General features: G+C 52.2%; 5 protein-coding genes across 5 annotated transcripts; 4 read left to right on the top strand and 1 right to left on the bottom strand.

Annotated features, from left to right (window-relative positions):
- Nucleotides 1-2,292: 2,292 nt before the first annotated feature.
- Nucleotides 2,293-6,038, top strand: JCM6883_001687 (uncharacterized protein; the record flags this gene model as incomplete). The annotated part of the gene is made up of 14 exons (XM_076629281.1): nucleotides 2,293-2,698; nucleotides 2,776-3,176; nucleotides 3,246-3,502; nucleotides 3,570-3,696; nucleotides 3,762-4,172; nucleotides 4,234-4,600; nucleotides 4,663-4,724; nucleotides 4,782-4,859; nucleotides 4,919-4,930; nucleotides 4,996-5,034; nucleotides 5,093-5,131; nucleotides 5,195-5,236; nucleotides 5,294-5,337; nucleotides 5,393-6,038. The coding sequence occupies 14 exons, from the start codon at nucleotides 2,293-2,295 to the stop codon at nucleotides 6,036-6,038; spliced, it is 2,931 nt and encodes a 976-aa protein (XP_076490928.1).
- Nucleotides 6,039-7,667: 1,629 nt separating this feature from the next.
- JCM6883_001686 (uncharacterized protein) lies at nucleotides 7,668-8,332 on the top strand (the record flags this gene model as incomplete). The annotated part of the gene is made up of 3 exons (XM_076629280.1): nucleotides 7,668-7,730; nucleotides 7,797-7,859; nucleotides 7,922-8,332. 3 exons carry the CDS (start codon nucleotides 7,668-7,670, stop codon nucleotides 8,330-8,332), a joined length of 537 nt encoding a protein of 178 aa, XP_076490927.1.
- A 188-nt stretch (nucleotides 8,333-8,520) lies between these two features.
- On the bottom strand, nucleotides 8,521-11,875 carry JCM6883_001685 (uncharacterized protein; the record flags this gene model as incomplete). Its single annotated transcript, XM_076629279.1, has 7 exons — nucleotides 8,521-8,987; nucleotides 9,054-9,291; nucleotides 9,362-11,171; nucleotides 11,234-11,386; nucleotides 11,449-11,576; nucleotides 11,639-11,727; nucleotides 11,863-11,875. 7 exons carry the CDS (start codon nucleotides 11,873-11,875, stop codon nucleotides 8,521-8,523), a joined length of 2,898 nt encoding a protein of 965 aa, XP_076490926.1.
- A 164-nt stretch (nucleotides 11,876-12,039) lies between these two features.
- On the top strand, nucleotides 12,040-15,669 carry JCM6883_001684 (uncharacterized protein; the record flags this gene model as incomplete). The annotated part of the gene is made up of 3 exons (XM_076629278.1): nucleotides 12,040-12,078; nucleotides 12,137-12,603; nucleotides 12,669-15,669. 3 exons carry the CDS (start codon nucleotides 12,040-12,042, stop codon nucleotides 15,667-15,669), a joined length of 3,507 nt encoding a protein of 1,168 aa, XP_076490925.1.
- A 480-nt stretch (nucleotides 15,670-16,149) lies between these two features.
- JCM6883_001683 (uncharacterized protein) lies at nucleotides 16,150-18,554 on the top strand (the record flags this gene model as incomplete). Its single annotated transcript, XM_076629277.1, has 2 exons — nucleotides 16,150-16,210; nucleotides 16,273-18,554. The coding sequence occupies 2 exons, from the start codon at nucleotides 16,150-16,152 to the stop codon at nucleotides 18,552-18,554; spliced, it is 2,343 nt and encodes a 780-aa protein (XP_076490924.1).
- Nucleotides 18,555-18,919: the final 365 nt, after the last annotated feature.

Below are 18,919 nucleotides of genomic sequence, written 5' to 3'. Positions count from 1 at the left end.
CTGAGTTCTTGAGATTGTTCGGTTTCGACTCGGTGTCTTTCGATGACGATAGACAAGAGACTCTGTGAGAATCGACTCGCGAGGGAGACAACTACGCCGGAAGATATCGGAGGGGAGAGCTCGAAGGGATAGTTGGAGGGAGGAGACCGGAATTCTGAAAGTCAAACTCTAGTTTCGACCACCGACTGAATATGGGTTGAAGACTTGGAGCGCTGTTACTTTGAGTGTCGTCCCTCTTAAAGTGATTTCGCTCGGCTGTGAGCAGTTGTCCCGTCCTGAGTAGTCAAGACAGCTGGGTTCGTCGATTTGGGGGGAGAGAGATCGGAAGATTCGAACAGATTGCGGCGAGGGAATCAAGTCAAGAGGAGGGGATCCGTATGATCGACCGAGTGAGAACTGATGAAATGACCGAAGATGGACAGCGAGATAGGTGAGTCGCCTCAAGACGCAAGAGGGAAATCGAAATCGAATTGTCTACACACGCATTCGAGATCTCGAGTCAGCCAGGACGAGAGGAAAGAGAATCAGGAGATGACATACCCGTGCAACAAGATCGACTTCCACCGTTCTCGATCGTTTGAGCGTTGATCAGTCCTTCTCGACAGAGAGAGTCGTTACGCTACTGTTGTGGAAGTGAGGTAGGTTGAGTGGTCATCCAGTAACGTTCACGGAGCTGATGACCAAACAAGTAGAGGTCAGCGAAGCTAGAGGCGAGGATCGACTCGAGCAAACAGGTTTCACGAACAGAAAGACAGCGCCAATACTCCGTTCGGGGAGGCTGACAAGAACACTGTCCTCGTTGGTTCGCTACGCCTGTCTGCTCCACGCCGCGCGGGAATGAAGAGGAACATACCTTGAAGACGGCACAAAACGAAAGGACGTGCAAACCGAGGAGAACACGAAACTGCAGAAACTGTCAATGTCAGCTCGCGAGTCCGTCTTTCGAAAACTGAGCCACTTCTTGTCACTCACGAGTCTGATCCCTAGCTGTACGAACGACTCCATCGCGTTTCTCGTGCTTCTGGCCTGCTCCTCGAGAGAACTCCCGATCCTTCCCTTCCATTGCTCCTCGACTCGCAGTATCCCCAAACGCTTCCTTTCTGACTCCTAAGCTATCCTGTTTCCCATCTTGCGCACTAGAACATTCGGGGAGTGAAATTCGAAGAGGTTGGGAGGATTTGAGCAGACGCATCAAGGAGAGGGGATCTGAGACTGCAGGGGTGCGACAATCTCGTGGGTAGTTCCTAAGGCGTCTGACTGGGCACGCTGTCCGGGATGATTCGTGGCTGTCTGGGGAGAGTGGAACGTTCCTCCATCAGATCGGGCATCTGTGCCAGGATCGTGCGAGGTAGCTGAGGATCGAGTGTAGGCTGCGAGAAATAGACTTGGTAGTGTTGGGTCTGCGGTCGTAGGCGGTCGCTGTGAGGTGGTGAGGTGAGAGGGAAGGGTTAAGAGAGCAAAAACGTTTTCGCTGGTCTCCCTCTCGCTCGCACCCAACCCGGCACTCGTCAAGGCATCTCTCGTTATCGTGTGCACCGTCTACACTCCGTCTCGGATTGCACAGCGCTAGAAAGCGGTATTCATGCAACAATACAATCGATGTTTTCCCTGCTCCGCACTCCGTCACCCTCCTCTCTGCGACTTCCCTCCTCTCTAACGCCTCCCTATACTCTTTCGACCTCAAAGATTACAGCTTCGAAAACTTCAAGGTAGTCTGGACACGCCGACGGGCTGTGAGAGGAAGGTAGAAAAGTTGAATGAACAGACCTCGAACAGGAGGGGAACGGACTCACAGGCGAACGGGAACGGGTCTCGAATTCACCTTTCGTCAGTCACGGACTAGCCGCGGACCTTCGAATGAACGGATCGTCTCCCCTTCGACCCTCGAGCCTCGACCAAAGCACCTCGAGGTCTCCCTCTCTCTCTCTTTCGACCTCCCCCTCCTTCGAAACCCAGTAACGAATGCCTGAAGTAGAGAGCTGCGGCAAGGATCGACTGATTGGTTGATTCGAAGCGGCGATTTGGGAAAGGGGAAGTTGACAAGTCGGAGAGGAAGTGGGAGGAATGGAATCATCGGCGTCGTCAATGGGGATAAACTACGCGAGTCGAGGACTGGTATTCAGAGCTGTACTGGTGGAATGTGAGTTTACTTTCGAAGTCGGTACTGGAGGAGGAAGAGGAGGAGAGCGAAAGAGATCTCTCAACTTGGAGAGATGAAATCTCCTTCTGCTTCTACACCACACAAGCACCACCTGCACACTAGCATATAACACGATCTGCAGTCTCACGAATATGCTACCAACGCGCCGCTCCTCCCGTCTCAAGAAGGGTTCCTCTTCCTCCTCTCGACCTCTCATTTCTCCCACCTTCCCCGGCTCTTCTGGCGTTCCCGCTCCCTCTCAACCATCCTCTGGTGTGTCGTTCAACCAGAGTGGGGATAGCTGGACACCTTTCGTCGCACCCGAAGGAGCCTCTACTCCTCAACAGCTTCCCGGACTTCCCTCGCCCTCGAGTCGTCCTCCTTTCTTAGTCAAAAAAGATTACACTCATGAGATCACGAGCGGTGTTGGTCGGGCTGGGATGAGGGGAATAGAGCGAGAGGTTGGCGGAGGAGGAGCTTGGGGAGGAAACAGCTCGAGTTTGTCTTTCGATGGAGTTGTCGGAGAGGGAGCGGGAGCGCTCACGAACTATTCTCAAGGTGAGTTTGAAAATTGTCTTCCATCGACTCGCGAGGTGGACCGAGCTCATTGACGAATGTCGGGTTTCGATCGATAGAATTCTCGCGATTCAACTCGACTCCCTCTCCTGGTTCTCTCGGATCTACTCTCGACCCTTCAGGACTCCCCATCTCGAAGTTCAACCTTCCTCCTCTTCCTCCTCCTTATCCTTCTCCCGTCCCTGGAGGTTCCTCTATCGGCACGAACTCATCTTCGGTCTTCACATCCACTCACCACCCTCAACTCGGAAACGACGGTGTTAGGGGCTATGGAGCGAGGGATGAGAACGAAGGTGATGTTGCGGCGGAAGAGGAGGACGAGGAGGAAGAAGAGAGATTCATTGCAGAGATGGTAGATCGAGAATTCGAAGAAGAAGACGATATGGTTACCGGAGCGGGCGAGTACGCGATGGAGGCTGGAAGCGTGGAGGACTTAGCACCATCGGGAGGTTGGGAAGACGTATGTCGTCTCCCTCGTTCACCTGTGAGAAAGTATGCGTTCTCGAAACTGAGCTTTTTGACCTCGCAGCCTTTACTCGGTCAACTCATCAAAAGCTTGACGAATTACTACGAGGGTGACCTACGTCTAGCATTAACGATGATTCAGGGAGTGAGGTCGGGAGTGAGCAGATTGGAACCGAACGAACGAGCAAATTTGCTCCAACTTCTGAACGGCGAGATCGCCCGCATCTCTCGCGACCTCCCTCTTCATCTTCGTCAAGACTACCTCGTCGAATGGCGACGAAGTTCCAATCGAGCGTTCCACAACGGGATTCCAGTCATGGTGTGAGTCCGATTTCGTTACCTCCCTCTCCGACCCAAGTCTCTTCGAACTGATCATCTCGAGCGACAGTCCCCACCCGACCGATCCTTCGACGAAATTGGTGCACGTGAGTAATTGGAAACCCACGCCTCTCGATAGGAATCAAACCGCGTTGAGCGAACGAGATTGGCTCGATTCCGGGATTTGGCAAGACGAGGTAAGTCTTCGAAGTCTGTTCTCTACTTGCTCAACTTTCTTGACATCTCTCTTGTATCCGTGTAGGTAACTCATTTCGATGAATCCCCCTTCATGTATGACAATTCATACTCCGGTCAACAACCTCACCGAAAGTCCCTCACCGCGGAAGGACAACGACTCCTCGACAAAGTCCTCCTCGCGAAGCTCTCCATTCCCATCCTCGATCAAACTCTCATCGAGGTATCCGGCTCGGACATTTTGGAGGACATTTTCGAGAACGAAGGCCTCGTTCTTCAAGCGATCGAAGTCACCTCGGAATGGGATGCCTTGAAACCTCGCGAGAAGGAGAAGGAGAACGAATCGACTTACGACCTCCGATTGTATCACATTCGTTTGAAAGATCAACCTGAGGAAGATGGAACTCTCATGGTCTGGCTAAACACGCCATCTCACTTTTCGGGTTCTTTCGGTTCTCGCATCGGTGTCTTGACTCAAGTGAGTTCGCAGAGCTTGTCCCCATCAACGAGAGCGATATATTGACCTTGCGCTCCGATAGGACTTGAACGTCGCGGCCATTCAGTCGCTTTCTCCTCCTTCTCTCACCTTCGACTGTCACTATTTCGAACGCAAATACGGCGACTACGCTCATCCTGCGAGCAAAGGAGCAGTAGACGGAAGTGCGATTGCGAGAACTCTCAAATTGGAACGAAAGCTTGGTCGAGTTCTTTCCCTCGACGAGATCCGAGCCCTCGATCCCGCCGCTGCTAGAGTCGCTGATCGCTATGGACGACTCCCCAATTCTCTCCTCAACAACAAAGTTCAAGAACTTTCGAGCTCGCCTGATCCTCTTCAACGTTCCATCTGCTTTGCGATTCAACGACTAATGATTGAGAAGGGAAAGGAAACCAAAGCAATGTTTCAAGGTAAGCCTACAGTCCTTCATTCATAGATATCGATTAATCTCACTAGCTTCTGCTGTCAACAGACTGGGAGTCTCGGGTTGGATCACTGACCGAAGAACAATTGAAAAGGTTGAATGAAAGAAATGTGAGTTGACTCCTCTCCTTCTCACAATCAGTAAGACTAATGGATCTTCCCTGTCAGCTGTTCAACAAGAAGAATCGCGAATGGTACCGTATTCAGAAAGAGACAGATTCACCGTGGTATCGAAAGATGCTCGAAGTGAGCACTGTTCTCGATTCGTCAAATTTTCAACGACTGACGCTTTTTGAACTTTGCAGCAACAACATGATGTCGGTTGATTCTCTATTCTCTTGTACTCTGTCGATCACTGACTCTTACACTCTCTTCGAGTCAGTATTACTGGTACGGTGGGGGGAGAGAGAAGGCTTCGGAGGTGAGTAACTCTCTCAATCAATCTTCTCGGTCCCTTACTCACTCTCTATTCAACCCAGTATTTCCGGAACGGTGGGGGAAGGGAGAAACAGCGAGAGGTGAGTAACTCTCTCGATTAACCTCGTCGGTTCTTTCCACTGAGGGTTACTTGTTGCTTACAGCGCGTTGCGAAGGAGAAGGCGACGCTTTTATTAGTGTGCGCAGTAAGTGCGATCAATTGAGACTCAATTATGGATCGCACTAACCATCATTACTCGCAGTGTTGCCGCGCGGCTAGTCCCCGGTCGAGGAAATACTCACAAGCGTAAGCTTTCGAGATGAGGCGGTAGAGTACATGCTGACGATCGGTCTTCGAGCAGGGCAAGCCTCAAAGCCCACATTGAGAAATTACATTCCAAAGATCCGGGCGTCTTCAAAAACTCCGGCTTCTACTGGGACTTCTCGATGAAAACATGGCGATTCGACAGGTCTCGCATCGTCGCGCAGCCTCAATCGAACTCGACTCCTCCTTCATCTTTCCAGCCTTGTCCCGCTCCTTCTTCTTCGCATTTTCCGACTCATCTCCCCGCTTACGATTCCTCTTCGAACTCTGTCTCGCAATCTCAAGCTTCGCCATACCCTCTTCAGGAAATGCCGCCAATTTCTCAACCTCGTCAGCATTCTCAAGCTCCTTACCCCGCTCCTTCTCCCGCCGTTACTCGTTCCCACATCCCTCAAATCAATCCCTCTCACGCCTTTCCATACCACTACCCTCCTCCCGTCGCTTCGACTTCGTCGACTGGAATTGCTCCTTCTCAGTTTTCATCTACTTCACAACTTTCCCCTTACCCTCCAACACTTTCGCTCGCTCAAGAACAACCATCAAACTCGAACCTCGACTCGGGAATGAAGAGGCTACGAGCATGGGCCGACGACGACGACGACGACGACGACGATGACGTGAAGGAGGAGGAAAGGGCTTCATCGTTCCAAGCTCGGGATGCAGAAGGGATGAGAAAGTGGTGAATGAATTTGGGGGACGAAAGGGAGTCGAGGAGGACGAAATGAAATTCGGATTCGGACGATCGATGAAGGAGGATGAATACAACACAAGAGGACCGCAGGCTGTTAACTCCCGAGCTTACTTCACTTTTCTGTTTCTCCTCCTCGTCGTTTCCTTGAAGTTCCGAGTTTTACTATAGCACTTGTTGTCCTTCTACGTTTGTCTCCTGGCGGTTGTAAATCAATACCACGAGTTCGGGCAAAGCCTGCTCACGCAGTCAACTTCGAGACTTCCGACGGCCATTGAAGTGAGAGAGTCACGCAAGAAACGAGAAATGAATGAGCTTGTTGAAAATCATTTAGCACAACTGCCATACTACACTCTGGAGTTGAACCAGCTCAGAGCCGTGTCGAGATCAAGTGGAATCAACAACTTGACGAAGTTTGCGAAATTTCTGAGCTTGTTCACTCCCTTTTCACTCTCACTCTATCGCCACTCCATGAGCCCCACAAATCCATCCGCTCGAGCTACAGTATCAGTACGGTATAGGAAGCTTCATCGGTGAACCCGAATCGACCGGAAGAACGATTGTTGATTGAAGGTCTGTTAGCTCCTTGATCTCTAGCTTCTCCACGGGCCGCTGACTGGATATGAATGCCTCTGACAGTATCTGACAGCATCGAAGATACTTCCAAGCGGCCGCTACCGTCACCCGATAGCCTCAAGACAAGCTGAATCTCATCGACTAACTCGCTCATCTCGACTCGAACTCCGGAGCTCTCTCCAACCATACGAATCAACAAGTGTCGCGCATACAGTGAAGTACAAGGCGGGTCGATTCTCTTCCTCCGGCCAGCGAAAGAGAGAATGCTGACTTTCCTAACTCTGCTGAAACAAACAGGTCGAGAGATGCCCTAGAGCTGTCCTAGATAATAACGTCATCAAAGTCGTGAAGGAATCACAGGGCAGTCAATGCTCAGAAGCTCAAGTGAGCGGATATCTTCCTTCTCTCGTCGGAATTTGGGTGAAAAGGGGAGTAGCCCTGTTTATCTCTCGCTTGTCCACAGCTTAGGCTGACCTCTACGACCTCAGCAGTCCCAACTCTGCTCACGTCCGCGATCCCTCGACTCGCGATTCCGGCTACTCTCCATCTGCCGCCCCTTCGATCAGTCTTCATCACCGAAACCGACTCGCCCTGTCCTCTCACCTTCCGCTTCGTCCCTTTAAGGAGGAGGACATTCTTCTCACACTCCGAGCGACTCACGAACCCCAGCTTCTAACCTTCATCTTTCTTGTCTTGCCGTTCTTACCGAAGCCACCATCTTCGCTGATCCCCTCTACCTCTGATTCTACCGCTGCTTCCGAAAACAGTCCCGAAGACCAAAGTACCGACAGCTCGCAGTACCGGCAAGAAACTTGAGAAGAACTTGGATGTCGAGGAGAAGAAAGCGGAATGGAAAGAAACCTGGAAAGGGGAAACGACAGAGAGAAGATAATTCGAACGAAGCAAGCGTCGGAACCGAAGGAGTCGAAAAGTCTCGAAGACGACGAAGAAAGAAATGGAGGCGAAGGAGGGAGGTTCATTTGGAGAGACGGGCGGATTTTCCCTCGCGGGTGAAACTTTCGGGCATTGAAGGAAACTACGAGGAGATATGAAAGCTGAAGAGCAAGAAAGAAACAGTAATTCAGAGGAGAACGCAGGGGGATCGGTAGGAGTGAGTCGACAACATTGTCGATGACCGAGTTTGTTCCGTTGAGCTGATTTGTGTTGTCCCTCCCAGCTTTCAGACATGATGAAGGAGGAGGTCGAGAACTTGGTTTTCGAATCGAGCGATATTCGAAAGGTTCGTGTCTCTCTCGCTCTCCCTCAGACTCGACTTGACGCGATCATTCGAGTGCCTCACAGATTCTTGACGTCGATTCAGACAGGAAGGTTGTAGTCTATTCGGTTCTCGGATTCGTTCGTCGTTTGGTCTCAAGGTGTCCCGAAGGAGAAGACGTCGAAGGAAGAAGAAGAGGAGGATCTTTGATCAACTCGAATGAGAATGTCTCGTCTTCTGGAGGAGGAGGAGGACTTACTCCCGCTCTCGTTCCTTCGACTTCTACCTCGCCGAAAGGAACCGCCGCTCCCGCTACGAAGCGTCGTCGACGAGCTCCGGCATCCTCTGCCTCTCCCGCTATCGCATCTACCGGCGGGGCAGTTCCAACGTGGAAGTGCGAAACGTGCGGAGGAATCCCTTTCAACCGGAAAGACGGGTTGAAAAGGCACGAGGAGTCGGCGAAGCACAGGAACAATGTAGCTCTCTCAGAAACTTAGTTGACTTTGCTGTTGCTCCTCTTACGTAAGGCGGATCGTTGTGTCTTTGAAGTTTCGACTTTTTACTGTAAAAGTCTGCGTTTGTTGTCCTTCTGCGTTACTCTCCTAGCGGAATACTCTCCGACCTCGATTATTTTCGCACATGACTCGAATACTGCTTTGAATGAAATTACTGCTAAACAAATGAACTACAACTGAACAGACAACGAACTCGTATTGGTCCCAGCTCTTCCCCTCTTCCCTCCGCCTCCAATCGAAGCGAGTAAAACTTCTGGAGAAGTTTTCTTCGTTCTCCTTTTCGACGGACTCGCTTCAGATCCACCATTCGTCGTCGTGCTACTTCCCATCGTGAACATACTCGAAGAACCCGTTCCTTCACCTCTCATACTCGAAAGCGAAGGAGTTTGAGATTGTCTCGCACTCCTCAAACCCAATGAAGGAGATCCTCCTCCGCTACCTCCTCCGAGGGAAGACTGTAGGTCGGCTAGGGACGGGGTACACATCGAGCCGGGTCCACGAGAAGGCGGTGAAGTCGTTGCTGTATGAGTCGAAGCGTTTGAAACGAGTCGAGTTGAACTGCCGAGAGGTAATTGTAAAATCGATCGAGAGGGACCATTTACACCTCCATTAGAGTAAGGAGATGCGAAAGAAGAAGCTGTTCGACGAGTGAAGAAGAATCAGCGACAGTCACGTCATGAGGAGAGAGGTAGAAGCGACTCACATCTCGTTCGCGAGGCTAGTTGAGGAGTCCAATTGGCTCCCATCAGCGCAGCTAAGCTCGTCCGATCGAGCTCAATCGCAACTTGGAGAGCGTCGGAAAAGGCGAGAGCATCGACAACTGCCTGAGCGTCGAGTATCGTTGAGCCGGGTCGAAGGGTAGACCGAGAAGCGAGAGAAGTCTGAGCGTGATGAGGGATTCCGAAAGCCGGCAGCACGGAAGGCTTTATCGAGTCGATAGCCTATCACATGCAATACCATGTGTCAGTCTCGCTCGTTTGTGGAGCTTCGAAACAAAGTTCGCACACTCACATCTCGACCGATCCTCTCCACTTCCCTCACCCTCCACTTCTTTCCGACCTCCCTCATCGTCCCCGCAACGATCTCCCTCGTCGCCTGCATCCTCTCGGTGCTCGCTTCCCTCCCTCCGCCTCCTCTACACCATTCCTCCGCCTCCCGATCCAAAGCGAGTAGCATCGGAACTCCTTCGAGCAACGCCGTGGTCGATCCGAGCCGATGACACGCTTCTAGGAGAAACCGGATCGACGAGTAGTCGAATGGAGCGGCGGGACCGGAAGGAGAACTCGAGTGGAAGGAAGTGTTGATCGTGGGAGGTCGGGAAGAATTCGTAGAGTCGACCGACATCCCTCGGAGGGAACATTGAGATCGAACTCGAGCCAATGGGTGAGACTGATCGGCTGTTGTCGGTCGAGAGGAGGAGGAAGACGAAGCGGGAGAGGAAAGGTTCGGAGAAGTCGCGAGATGGAAACAGGTTGAATGGAGTGATCGCCAGAAGCTCGAGAGTTCGGGAGGGAGAGTAGATCTGCATTCGAGGGATTTGTAATCGAGTTCGGTCTCGAGGTAGACGACGATAGCTCGAACGTATTCGGAGCGAAGGATTGAGTCGCCGACAGTGAGGAGGAACAGAGATTTCTCGAACGTTCTCGAAGAAACTCGATTCCGTTGTCCTGTCGAAGCAGGAGTGGGATTTTGTCGGTCGCCAACGACGATCGAAGGTCGAGAATCCCGTTGCGAAGACGGGAGGTCCTTCTTCCCTCGTACCGTGAAGACGTCGTCCTCTCCATGCGCGGAACTCGATGCAGTCGCTCCAAGATTGAGTCCATTCGTTGTCGTAACCGGCGGAGGAAGGTAAGATCGATCCGGACTCGCGGTTGTCCCGTTCTGCCTGACAGTCATTTCCGATACTTCTTTTCGTCTTTCCTCAAGTATCTTTGGTCGTTCAGGCTCGTTCCTCGAACTACCCTCGACCGTTCCCTCGCTCCGATGAGCTTCTTCCAGCAGTAATCTCATGGCGACGACCAATTTCGTCGCGGCCGTAACTTTCTCATCTCCACCACCTTCCTCCAATCTCAGTGATTTGACGAGATCGACGACGTCCGAAACAAGGTCGTCCAACTGATCCGCGTAATAGATCTTGCTCGCGAATGCAGAAATCGTCGACAAGATCGGTCTCGTCAATAATTCCTGATCTCTTTCTACATCGACATCATGTCGTTCCGTCGAGAATGCTTGATCCGTCGGAGGACCACCACTGGTAGTAGCGGGTGTAGACCGTGAATTCGGGTTCGTCGGTGAAGGAGGAGGTTTCGATCGATTCGGGGAAGAATAAGAACTTTTCGCTCTTCGAATCAAAAGTTCTCCTAAAGTATTGAGGACTCCTCCGACGCCTAGTCCGTGTAAGTGAGTTTTACCGCGCAGGAGAGTCGCGAGAACGTAGAGTAGAGTGACGCTCTTGTGCGAAGCTTCGGTATCGTTGATTTCCCGAACCTGATCGACCCACCATTGCAGAACTCCGGGTCGATAAGATGGAGCGGAAGCTGATAGGAGAGAAGAAGCGAGCCATTCGACGAAAGGTTGTGAATTGCCGTGCCAGAGTTCGCCGGATCGATGTCGATTCAAGAAAGTCGATATGGACGTATGAAGTGAGATGAGCTGGGAAGAGTCGGAGAGGCGGGCGATGAAACGGAGTGTGGGGACGGCGATCGAGGCGAGGTCGTGCTGGGATGGTGGGGACGAGGGTGAGGAGATCGAAGGAGGTTTGCGGTTCGATAGTGAAGGCGACAATCTTGATGTCCCGGTTTCGGCGTCACTGGCGTTGAATCTGCGGACACGGATTCATGAACTCAGCGTGGATGTGCGGAGTACACGAAAGCACGAACGCACAAATTCTTCAGGTCTTGAGGAGGAGTAGGATAGCAATTCGCGACGAGGGCCGGTGCAATATATTCGATTTGTAGCTCAAAGTCGTTTGCTGTCTGATACAGGATATCTGATCTTGCGGCGGCTTCGAGTGCTTTGAGAGCTACTAATCGAGATCTGTTGAATCGAAGGTCGAGTGAGTTTTCCTTCCGTTCCTCGAGATGACGCAAGAGACTCACGATTCTACTTCAAGCCCTTGTAGCTGTGCCAGATCCGAGATGAAAGATAGACACCGCAAGTACTGCTTCCCGAATCCCTCTTGTAAACCGAAGAAAGGAGGACTGAGCAAAGTCGCAACCGTTCCAGACTGTGACCTCGAATTGATCAGCTTCGTCACAGTCTCACTCGTATTGAGAAGCAGTCACTCACAAGGGAAGCGCCTTTCGCTTCAAGCTCGGGATCTCTCTTCTTCGATCCTTCCGCTCCAACGCTCAAAGCCAATCCAGCCTCTCTCTCACCTTTCCACCTTCATCTCTCGATTTTCGCGACACCCGGGCTGAAGGATGCCAAAACCTACCGAACCGGACAAGATCCCAGTGAGTCTACCCTCTCTCCCTTCCCGAAAGCATCCAAGAATTGATCAGTAAACAAACCCTCAGATCTCATCTCCCGCTCAATTACGCGTCGAATTCGACTCGCTACATACTGCACTCGCGCTAGAAGAAACTGAACATACTTGGGAAAAGATCGACAAGGCGGTCAAACGGTTTCAAGCGGTTGTGAGGGGAGGAGCTGGAAAGAAAGAACTCGCAGATGATTACGTGAGAGGGATGAGGGACAAGACCCTCGTGAATGGTATCATACGATCTGTGAGTATTATCTACACGCTATGAGACCCGCGTGCGCTCACCGCAAAGTCGCAAACAGCTCGTAACCGAAAGGACCCGGCTCAGTGGATCAACATTGGACCTCATCGGTTCTTCGACGAGGCTAGGACCTCAATTCGCGCCTCTACTACCTCTATACCTCCCGACGCTGCTCCGACTACTCTGCCGAACGAACAAACTTTACATTTCTCGATCGACGACGACAATCATTTCGATTCTCAAAAACACGAAACTCGTCGACGTACTACGCTTCATCGTCAGTGAATGGCATGGAGAATCAGGAAAGAGTGCGACGTTCAAGGAGAAGGCAGCCGAGGTGACAGCTTACATGCTCAGTCCGGGATCTGGAGGCGAAATGCAGTTCGAGAAGGAAATCCTCGACAGACGAATCGACGAGCTCGAATGGATCATCAAAACGGCGGCAGTCGACAGAGATGCAAAAGTGAGAACAGAGGCGAAGAAATGTTGGGAGGTTTACAAGCGAGAATGGCCGGACAGAGTTGCGAGGTTCGTTCACTTCTCGTTATTCTTCTGCGGTGTTTCGCTGACTTTGTAGTTTTCTCCGTGTCTAGCTTCGTCTCTCCTATGACTCCGACAATTCGAAGGTATCTCAACGTCAATGCTTCCGCCCCGACAGCAAGTTCAACTTCGAACGGATCTCGCTCTCAACCGCCTGTCGCGAAGAAACCTCGTGTTCCTTCCGCCTTGTCGTCTTCAGTGTCTCAGCCACCGGCACATACGACCTCGGTTCCCGCTCCCAGTCGAACTGCGACTGCTCTCAGTCGATCAGTTGGTCCAGCTTCTCGACCTCTTCCTTCGTCGACCTCTCATCGGCCCCTTCCTTCCCACCCCATTCCTTCTGCAGCTTCATCATCTTCGGACACTCTTAATCGCTCGACAACGAACAGTCAAACATCAGCAGGAATGGGCCCGCCGCCTCGAACTGCTCGTTCCGAGTCCTCTCGATCAGCCAGCAACTCTGCTTCTTCTCGCCCTGCTTCCCGCAACGACGAAGCTCGCAAAGAACTCAGCTCTTCGACAGCATCGCACGCTTCAACGCGCGCACCTTCAGCAACATCAGTATCAACGAACAGTTCGGCATCTAGCTCGTTCAGGCCGACGCCAGCAACTCGTTCGGCTCCTCCCTTCAAGCCATCAACCCACACGACTGCGAAACCTGGCGCAGCCGTTGTTGAACCAAGGAGAGCCCGTCGCATAGCTCAAGATCCCCCTCCCGTTTCTGCTCCTCCGGCCTCGATTCCCCCTTCGTCGTCAACCTCGACTCTATCCCGCTCGACGTCTTCGTCCACTTTGAGAAGTCAACAAGCACTCTCGAGTTCAACTTCTTCCCGTCCTCATCCTCCTACGAGCTCAGCTCCGTTCCGCCCTCACAAGCCGACGAATCCTTCTCTCGCCTCGAAAACTTCGACGAGAGCTCAACCTCCTCCCGCCCCGTCGACTTCTTCGCGCTCAACAGTTCCTTCGAGACCTCCCGTCGTATCATCAACTGCATCTTCTAATGCTCGAACAACCGATAAACCAGCACCTTCGACTTCGACTGTGCGATCTCGCCGGGAGCGGGAACGTTCTGAACAGGAGAAAGCGGATAAAGAGAAGGAGAAGGAGAAGGAAAGGAAAGCTGCCGCTATCGAACTCGCCAATCTCGAGGCTGCAGCGAGTAAGAAGAAGGAACAGGAGAGAGAAGAGAGTGAAGCTGAAGAGCGTCGATTGAGGGAAACCGCCGAGAAAGCTAAGGAGATACCTCTTCCGGTCGAAGAAGATGGGATTGACTCGGAAGAGGAGATGGAGGAGGAGGTTCACCAAGCGAATCACGGAATTGTCGAATCGCAAGAATCAGTCGCCGAGGAAGTCGGTATGGAGAGCGAATACGTGATCGAGTCGCAAGAGTCGGATGCACCGAGGAATGAGGAGATCGTCGTCGAGCCAGTCATCGAGGAGGAATCGGATCCCATCATTGCTGAATCACCTACCGAGCAGAATCCCGAGTCCCTCGAGACAGTCAAGGAGGGAACGAGTGAGGAGGTAACGGAGGAAGAGGTCGATATAGTAGAGGATGCGATGGAGCAGGAGTCAGACGACAACGAAGATGAACCCGAATCGCCAGTCATCGAGGAGATTCGCCTCGTCGGAGATCTCCCTCCTTCGCCCTTCATGCAAAACGTCGGCAATCGACTACATCACGCTGAATCTGAGGCACAAGAAACTGCTGTCGAGCAGGAGGAGGAGGAGAACAGTCACGAGGATCAAGATGTTTCGACCGAATCTGTCGTAACGATTGCTCCTTCTTCCCACACCAAACCTCAAGCCACTGCTTCCCCTCTTCCCGATGTCTCCGTCGCTCTCGATAAACTTGCCCTCACTTCCGACTCTACCGAAAGTTCCCTTCTGGCCGACACAACATTGCCTCGATCGCCCTTGCTCGCTTCCGCTCCTCCTGAGACGTCCTTCTCGGCATCAACACCCATCGCTCAAGATACGAACGACGATTTCTTCCCTACGCCGGTCCAGCAACCCGTCTTTGCCGCTCTCCCTCCTCTTTCACCTGAACCCTGTCAAACGGCTTCGATCGTTCTTGAGACTCCTCCTCGATTCGACGATCCTCCGGCACAACTTCGACTTCCTGGTTGCCCCGTCATCGCTCTCAACTTTCCCGGTCCTGCCCCGATCGTTTCTGAAGCTCTCGAATCAATGCAGGCCGCGAAGGAGGAGGAGGGACCGTCTCAAATCACTCGATCAGAAGCAGGGGAGACCAGAGTCATGAACCAGAGAAGCGTAGTAGAGTCCTCAGAAGAAGAAGAAGAGGAGGAGGAGGATTCTGACTTACCCTCACCTTCACGCCCTCCGACCAAAAACCTCTCCCGCCGAGCTATTCCACCCCCGACTCCTCTCCGATCCGTATCTCGCCAACGTCAACCAGTCTTCTTTCCTGAAGCCGCCTCGTTCACTGATATCGAAACTTCTTTCGAAGAAGGCGCTACCGAGGACGAGGAGGAGGAACTCGAGGCTAGTCGATCGTACCAAGTACCGCTCAACGATGCGGAGTACGACGATAGTGATCTAGGCGAGACCGAGGGAGGAGAGAAGAACGACGTTCGAGAAGAGGAGGTTGAGGAAGATCAAGGTACCCCGAAAGCTCCTTCGAAAGTCGAAAGTGCTACGCCTCCGAAACTATCACAGGAAGTGTACGGTTTCACGTCGAGGCCACGAGAGTCGGAGCAAGAGGTGGAAGATTTGGAGGACGACGAGGGGGATAGTCGATTCGAGCTCGAGCAACCGGAATTACGCTTCCACGACGAGACCGAATCGGAACCTGAAGTGACTATGGACGAGGTCATCGTTGTCTCAGACGAGGAAGAGGTCATCGTTATCTCGAGTGACGAGGAGGAAGAGGGAGAAGGAGAAGGAGAAGGAGAAGAGGAGGCGATTGAGCAGCAACCAAACATCCTCAAGCGCTCACTCCGATCTCGAGTCGTCACGGTCGACCTTCAGACCTCTTCAGCAAAAACACCTGGGAGGAATAGATCGAGGGAGGTTCTCGGAGAGCTGCAATAACCTGAGCAGGAATTTGTGTTTTCATGTTTGTTCGATATTATTTTCTGCCTGCCCTTTCGTCCTTTCTTTCCACCTGTCTAAATTCAACACATTGTTCTCTTGTCATTCTCTCCCGCTCCGCCCGATGAATACCCAAGTGACAGACTGATACGCGCGAAATCTGCGCTCGAAATGTTTTGACCTCCAACCTCTCCCACCTCTCCGACTCGCATCAATAGAAGAAGCGGCAGAGCTCCTCTACGAGGAGCGAGCTCCTGTATGCTTTCTAGACCGACAGGAGCTCTCCCCGAGCTCTTCCTGACGTTTCTCGCTCCCTCGTTCCGTCCATCTCTTACTCGACTTCCCTCGTCTCGACAGCATCAAGCGACCATCAGTACAACGCAGAAAGATTCATGGAGCTCGTGCGACTGTACGGCGAGGTACACGGGCTCGGCAGGAGGAAGGGGAAAGGAACAGAAGAGAGGGATGAGCAGATTAGTGATGAAGATGGCAGAAGATGGACAAAGGAGTCACGAGTACATTCCAATAGCATCTACGAGTGGTCAGTACCTCCCCGAGTCGCTATCATCTCGACAGGGTGCTGACTTTCAAGTGGATTTCCAGCTGTTCGACTTAATTCTCCCTTTCCCTCTCCGTTTCCACCTCCAAGCACTTCTGAACGTGTCGAAGACACAATAGAAACACCTCCTCCTATCTCGGTAGACGACCGCGATTTAAATCTCGCAGAACTTCCCTCCATTCTCAAACGACTCACTTCTCTCTCGCTCAAACACCCCGATCAATCTCCTTCCGATATCATCTCGCGAGCTCGAGCAAAAGCATTCGATCAAGATCATAATCAGCCACCGCCGACTCCACCTCCGCCGATAGTCCTGCATCCGCAACCTTACTCTTCGAATTCCCAATTCTTCACTCCTCTCCTCCTTCAAGCTATGATTCTCGGTGCGAGCGCTCTCGGCCTCCTCACACGGCGAAAAGTCAGGTTAGCGGAAAGTAAAGGGATGGACGATAGAAGAAAGAGGAACAAGACGGCAAAGGAGGAAGCGGAAGATAAAATTGACGAAGTTCAAGCGCTGAACCTCCTCATCTCGGCTCACGCTGTACCAGAAGTTCAGGATCCGGAGCAATCAGCTGGAATAGAATGGAGGAACGAGATGATGAAACCGCTCATTCGACTCGTTACTCAGGCGGTACAATCGGATCAACCCCTGAATCGACTCGGAATCGCCAGCATTCTTGATTTCATTCAGCCCTCACTACCTCAATACCCCCTATACAATCACTCTCGTCCTCTTCTCGCCTCGCAAGCTTTCGAAGCCTTCAAAGCTCTTCCTTCAACCCTCGACTCTTCGAATTCCGACTTCCCGCTCGAAGCTTACACCCTCTCTTCGCTCCTCTCCCTCATCTACCCTCAAGCACAAGGCTCGAATCCGAAATTCTTCGCTTCGTCGTCGTCAAGCGGGTCCAGACTCGATCGTTCCATCCTCGAAGCTGTCGCTTCTCGAACTCTCTCCTCTCCCTCTGATCATCCCGCCGAACTCTTTCTCGAACTCGGCCAAGCGGCAGCAAGAGCGAAACGATTCGACATCTTCAAGGACACTATCGAACACGTCGACTCCCTCTCCCCGTCACTTCGAATCGATCTCGCAGTAACGGGCCTCGATCTCGTCGCATCACAAAAGCAATCGAGGAGCGATCGGGACGAGGTCTTGCCGCTCGCCGAGATGTTCACAAAGGCAGTGGGAGAGATGCGAACGCTCGACAAAGGAGGGATTGACCGACTAGATCGAGGGATTTATCTCCTTCGTACGGCATTCTCGATCGATCGACCTCTCGAACCTTTCATCGCTCGTTCCCTCCTTGCGACACTCTCTTCTCCCTTTCTCTTCGATAGCAAGAAGTATCGAACTCTCGTCGTTGACGTCCTGAAACACCTCTCGAAATCTCGCAACCCTTCTCTCGCTCGTCAAATCCTCTCTTCGATTCCATCCGATCTTCTTCGCCTACCCTATCTCCTCCCCCTCCTTTCGAGCTCTCACCCTCCTACATCTCAATCGACGTGGGACTTACTCATCTCTCATCCTTCTTTCCCTCTTTCTTCCCAAGCCGTCTCTGCTCGATTCACTTCCTTGTCTCACCGTTCAGCTCCTCCCTCGACGCTCGACATCGCTCGTCGAGATTTCCGACTCGTCCGGGAACGAGGAATCCTGCCGACTATCGAAATCTGGAACAAGTTTTTACTCGTTGTCGTTCGATTCGGAGGAGACCGAGCAGTCGAAAACGTTCTCTCATCGATGAGACGAGCTGGGATTGAGGAGAACGAGTGGACGAGGGATATCTTGTTACAGCGGGAGATGATTCGACAGGATGAACAAGTGAGGAAGGTCAGGGAGCGAACGAGACAAGGAGATCCGGTCAGTGAGAGGCCTGATTCGAGGGAGGAGATGACTGTGAGGCTTAAACGAAGAGGGGGAGGACAGGCTCAGATGAGGGCGCTGAAGAAAGCTATTCGAGCGCGGGCAGAGGAAGATGGATCGCAGCATCGAAATGGAGGAGGAGGAGCGCAAAAGGTCGACATTACGCCGAATCTATTGTTGAAGAACGTCACTCGCTGGACGAGGGAATGTGATACTCCTCGACTTGTACAGCTCGCGAAAGTCGTCCTCAATATCGATTTGTCCTTTACCGACTCTCCTGCACTATCCTCTTCTGCTTCGACGGTCTCAGCATCGACACGCGCAATGTCAAAGGAGGAGTACGACCGACTTCGAGTTCCGGCTTTCAAGACGCTCATCTCGGCGTTTGAACGGAGAGGGAGGAAGGATTTTGCAAGTGAGTTGAGGAGGAAGTTCAAGGAAGAAAGAAATGAGAGGGGAATGCGATAATTCGAGATTTGTAACGCAGTGTGAACAGCCTGAGCATGTTTTCGCGCGAAAAAGTTCTGCGAGAAGAGAGCGAAGTTGCATACGTTCGCTCGCGAAAACCCCAACTTCAAAGTTCTGCGAGCCGATTCCCTCTTCTCTTCTTTCTCTCTCACCCCTTTCTCTCAACACCGCTTCCCGCTTCTTCAATTGGGATAACTCGTTGCTTGAGTACACTACACACCTTACCTTGTGAGTCCTCCTGCTATTGCTCGCCAGCTTTTCCACTCCCATCCATTTCCCCATTCAACAATCCAACCATCTCAATCTCGACCCCCCCCTAACCCGACAGTCTATCCTCCCGCCAGATCGCTCAACAAGCTCTATCG

Source organism: Sporobolomyces salmoneus (assembly GCF_050403485.1).
Source record: "Sporobolomyces salmoneus JCM6883 DNA, S_salmoneus_JCM6883_v1_ctg4, whole genome shotgun sequence".
Taxonomy (NCBI): domain Eukaryota; kingdom Fungi; phylum Basidiomycota; class Microbotryomycetes; order Sporidiobolales; family Sporidiobolaceae; genus Sporobolomyces; species Sporobolomyces salmoneus.
The sequence above is the reverse complement of the archived record's forward strand: the minus strand, read 5'-3'. Positions and strand labels throughout refer to the sequence as shown.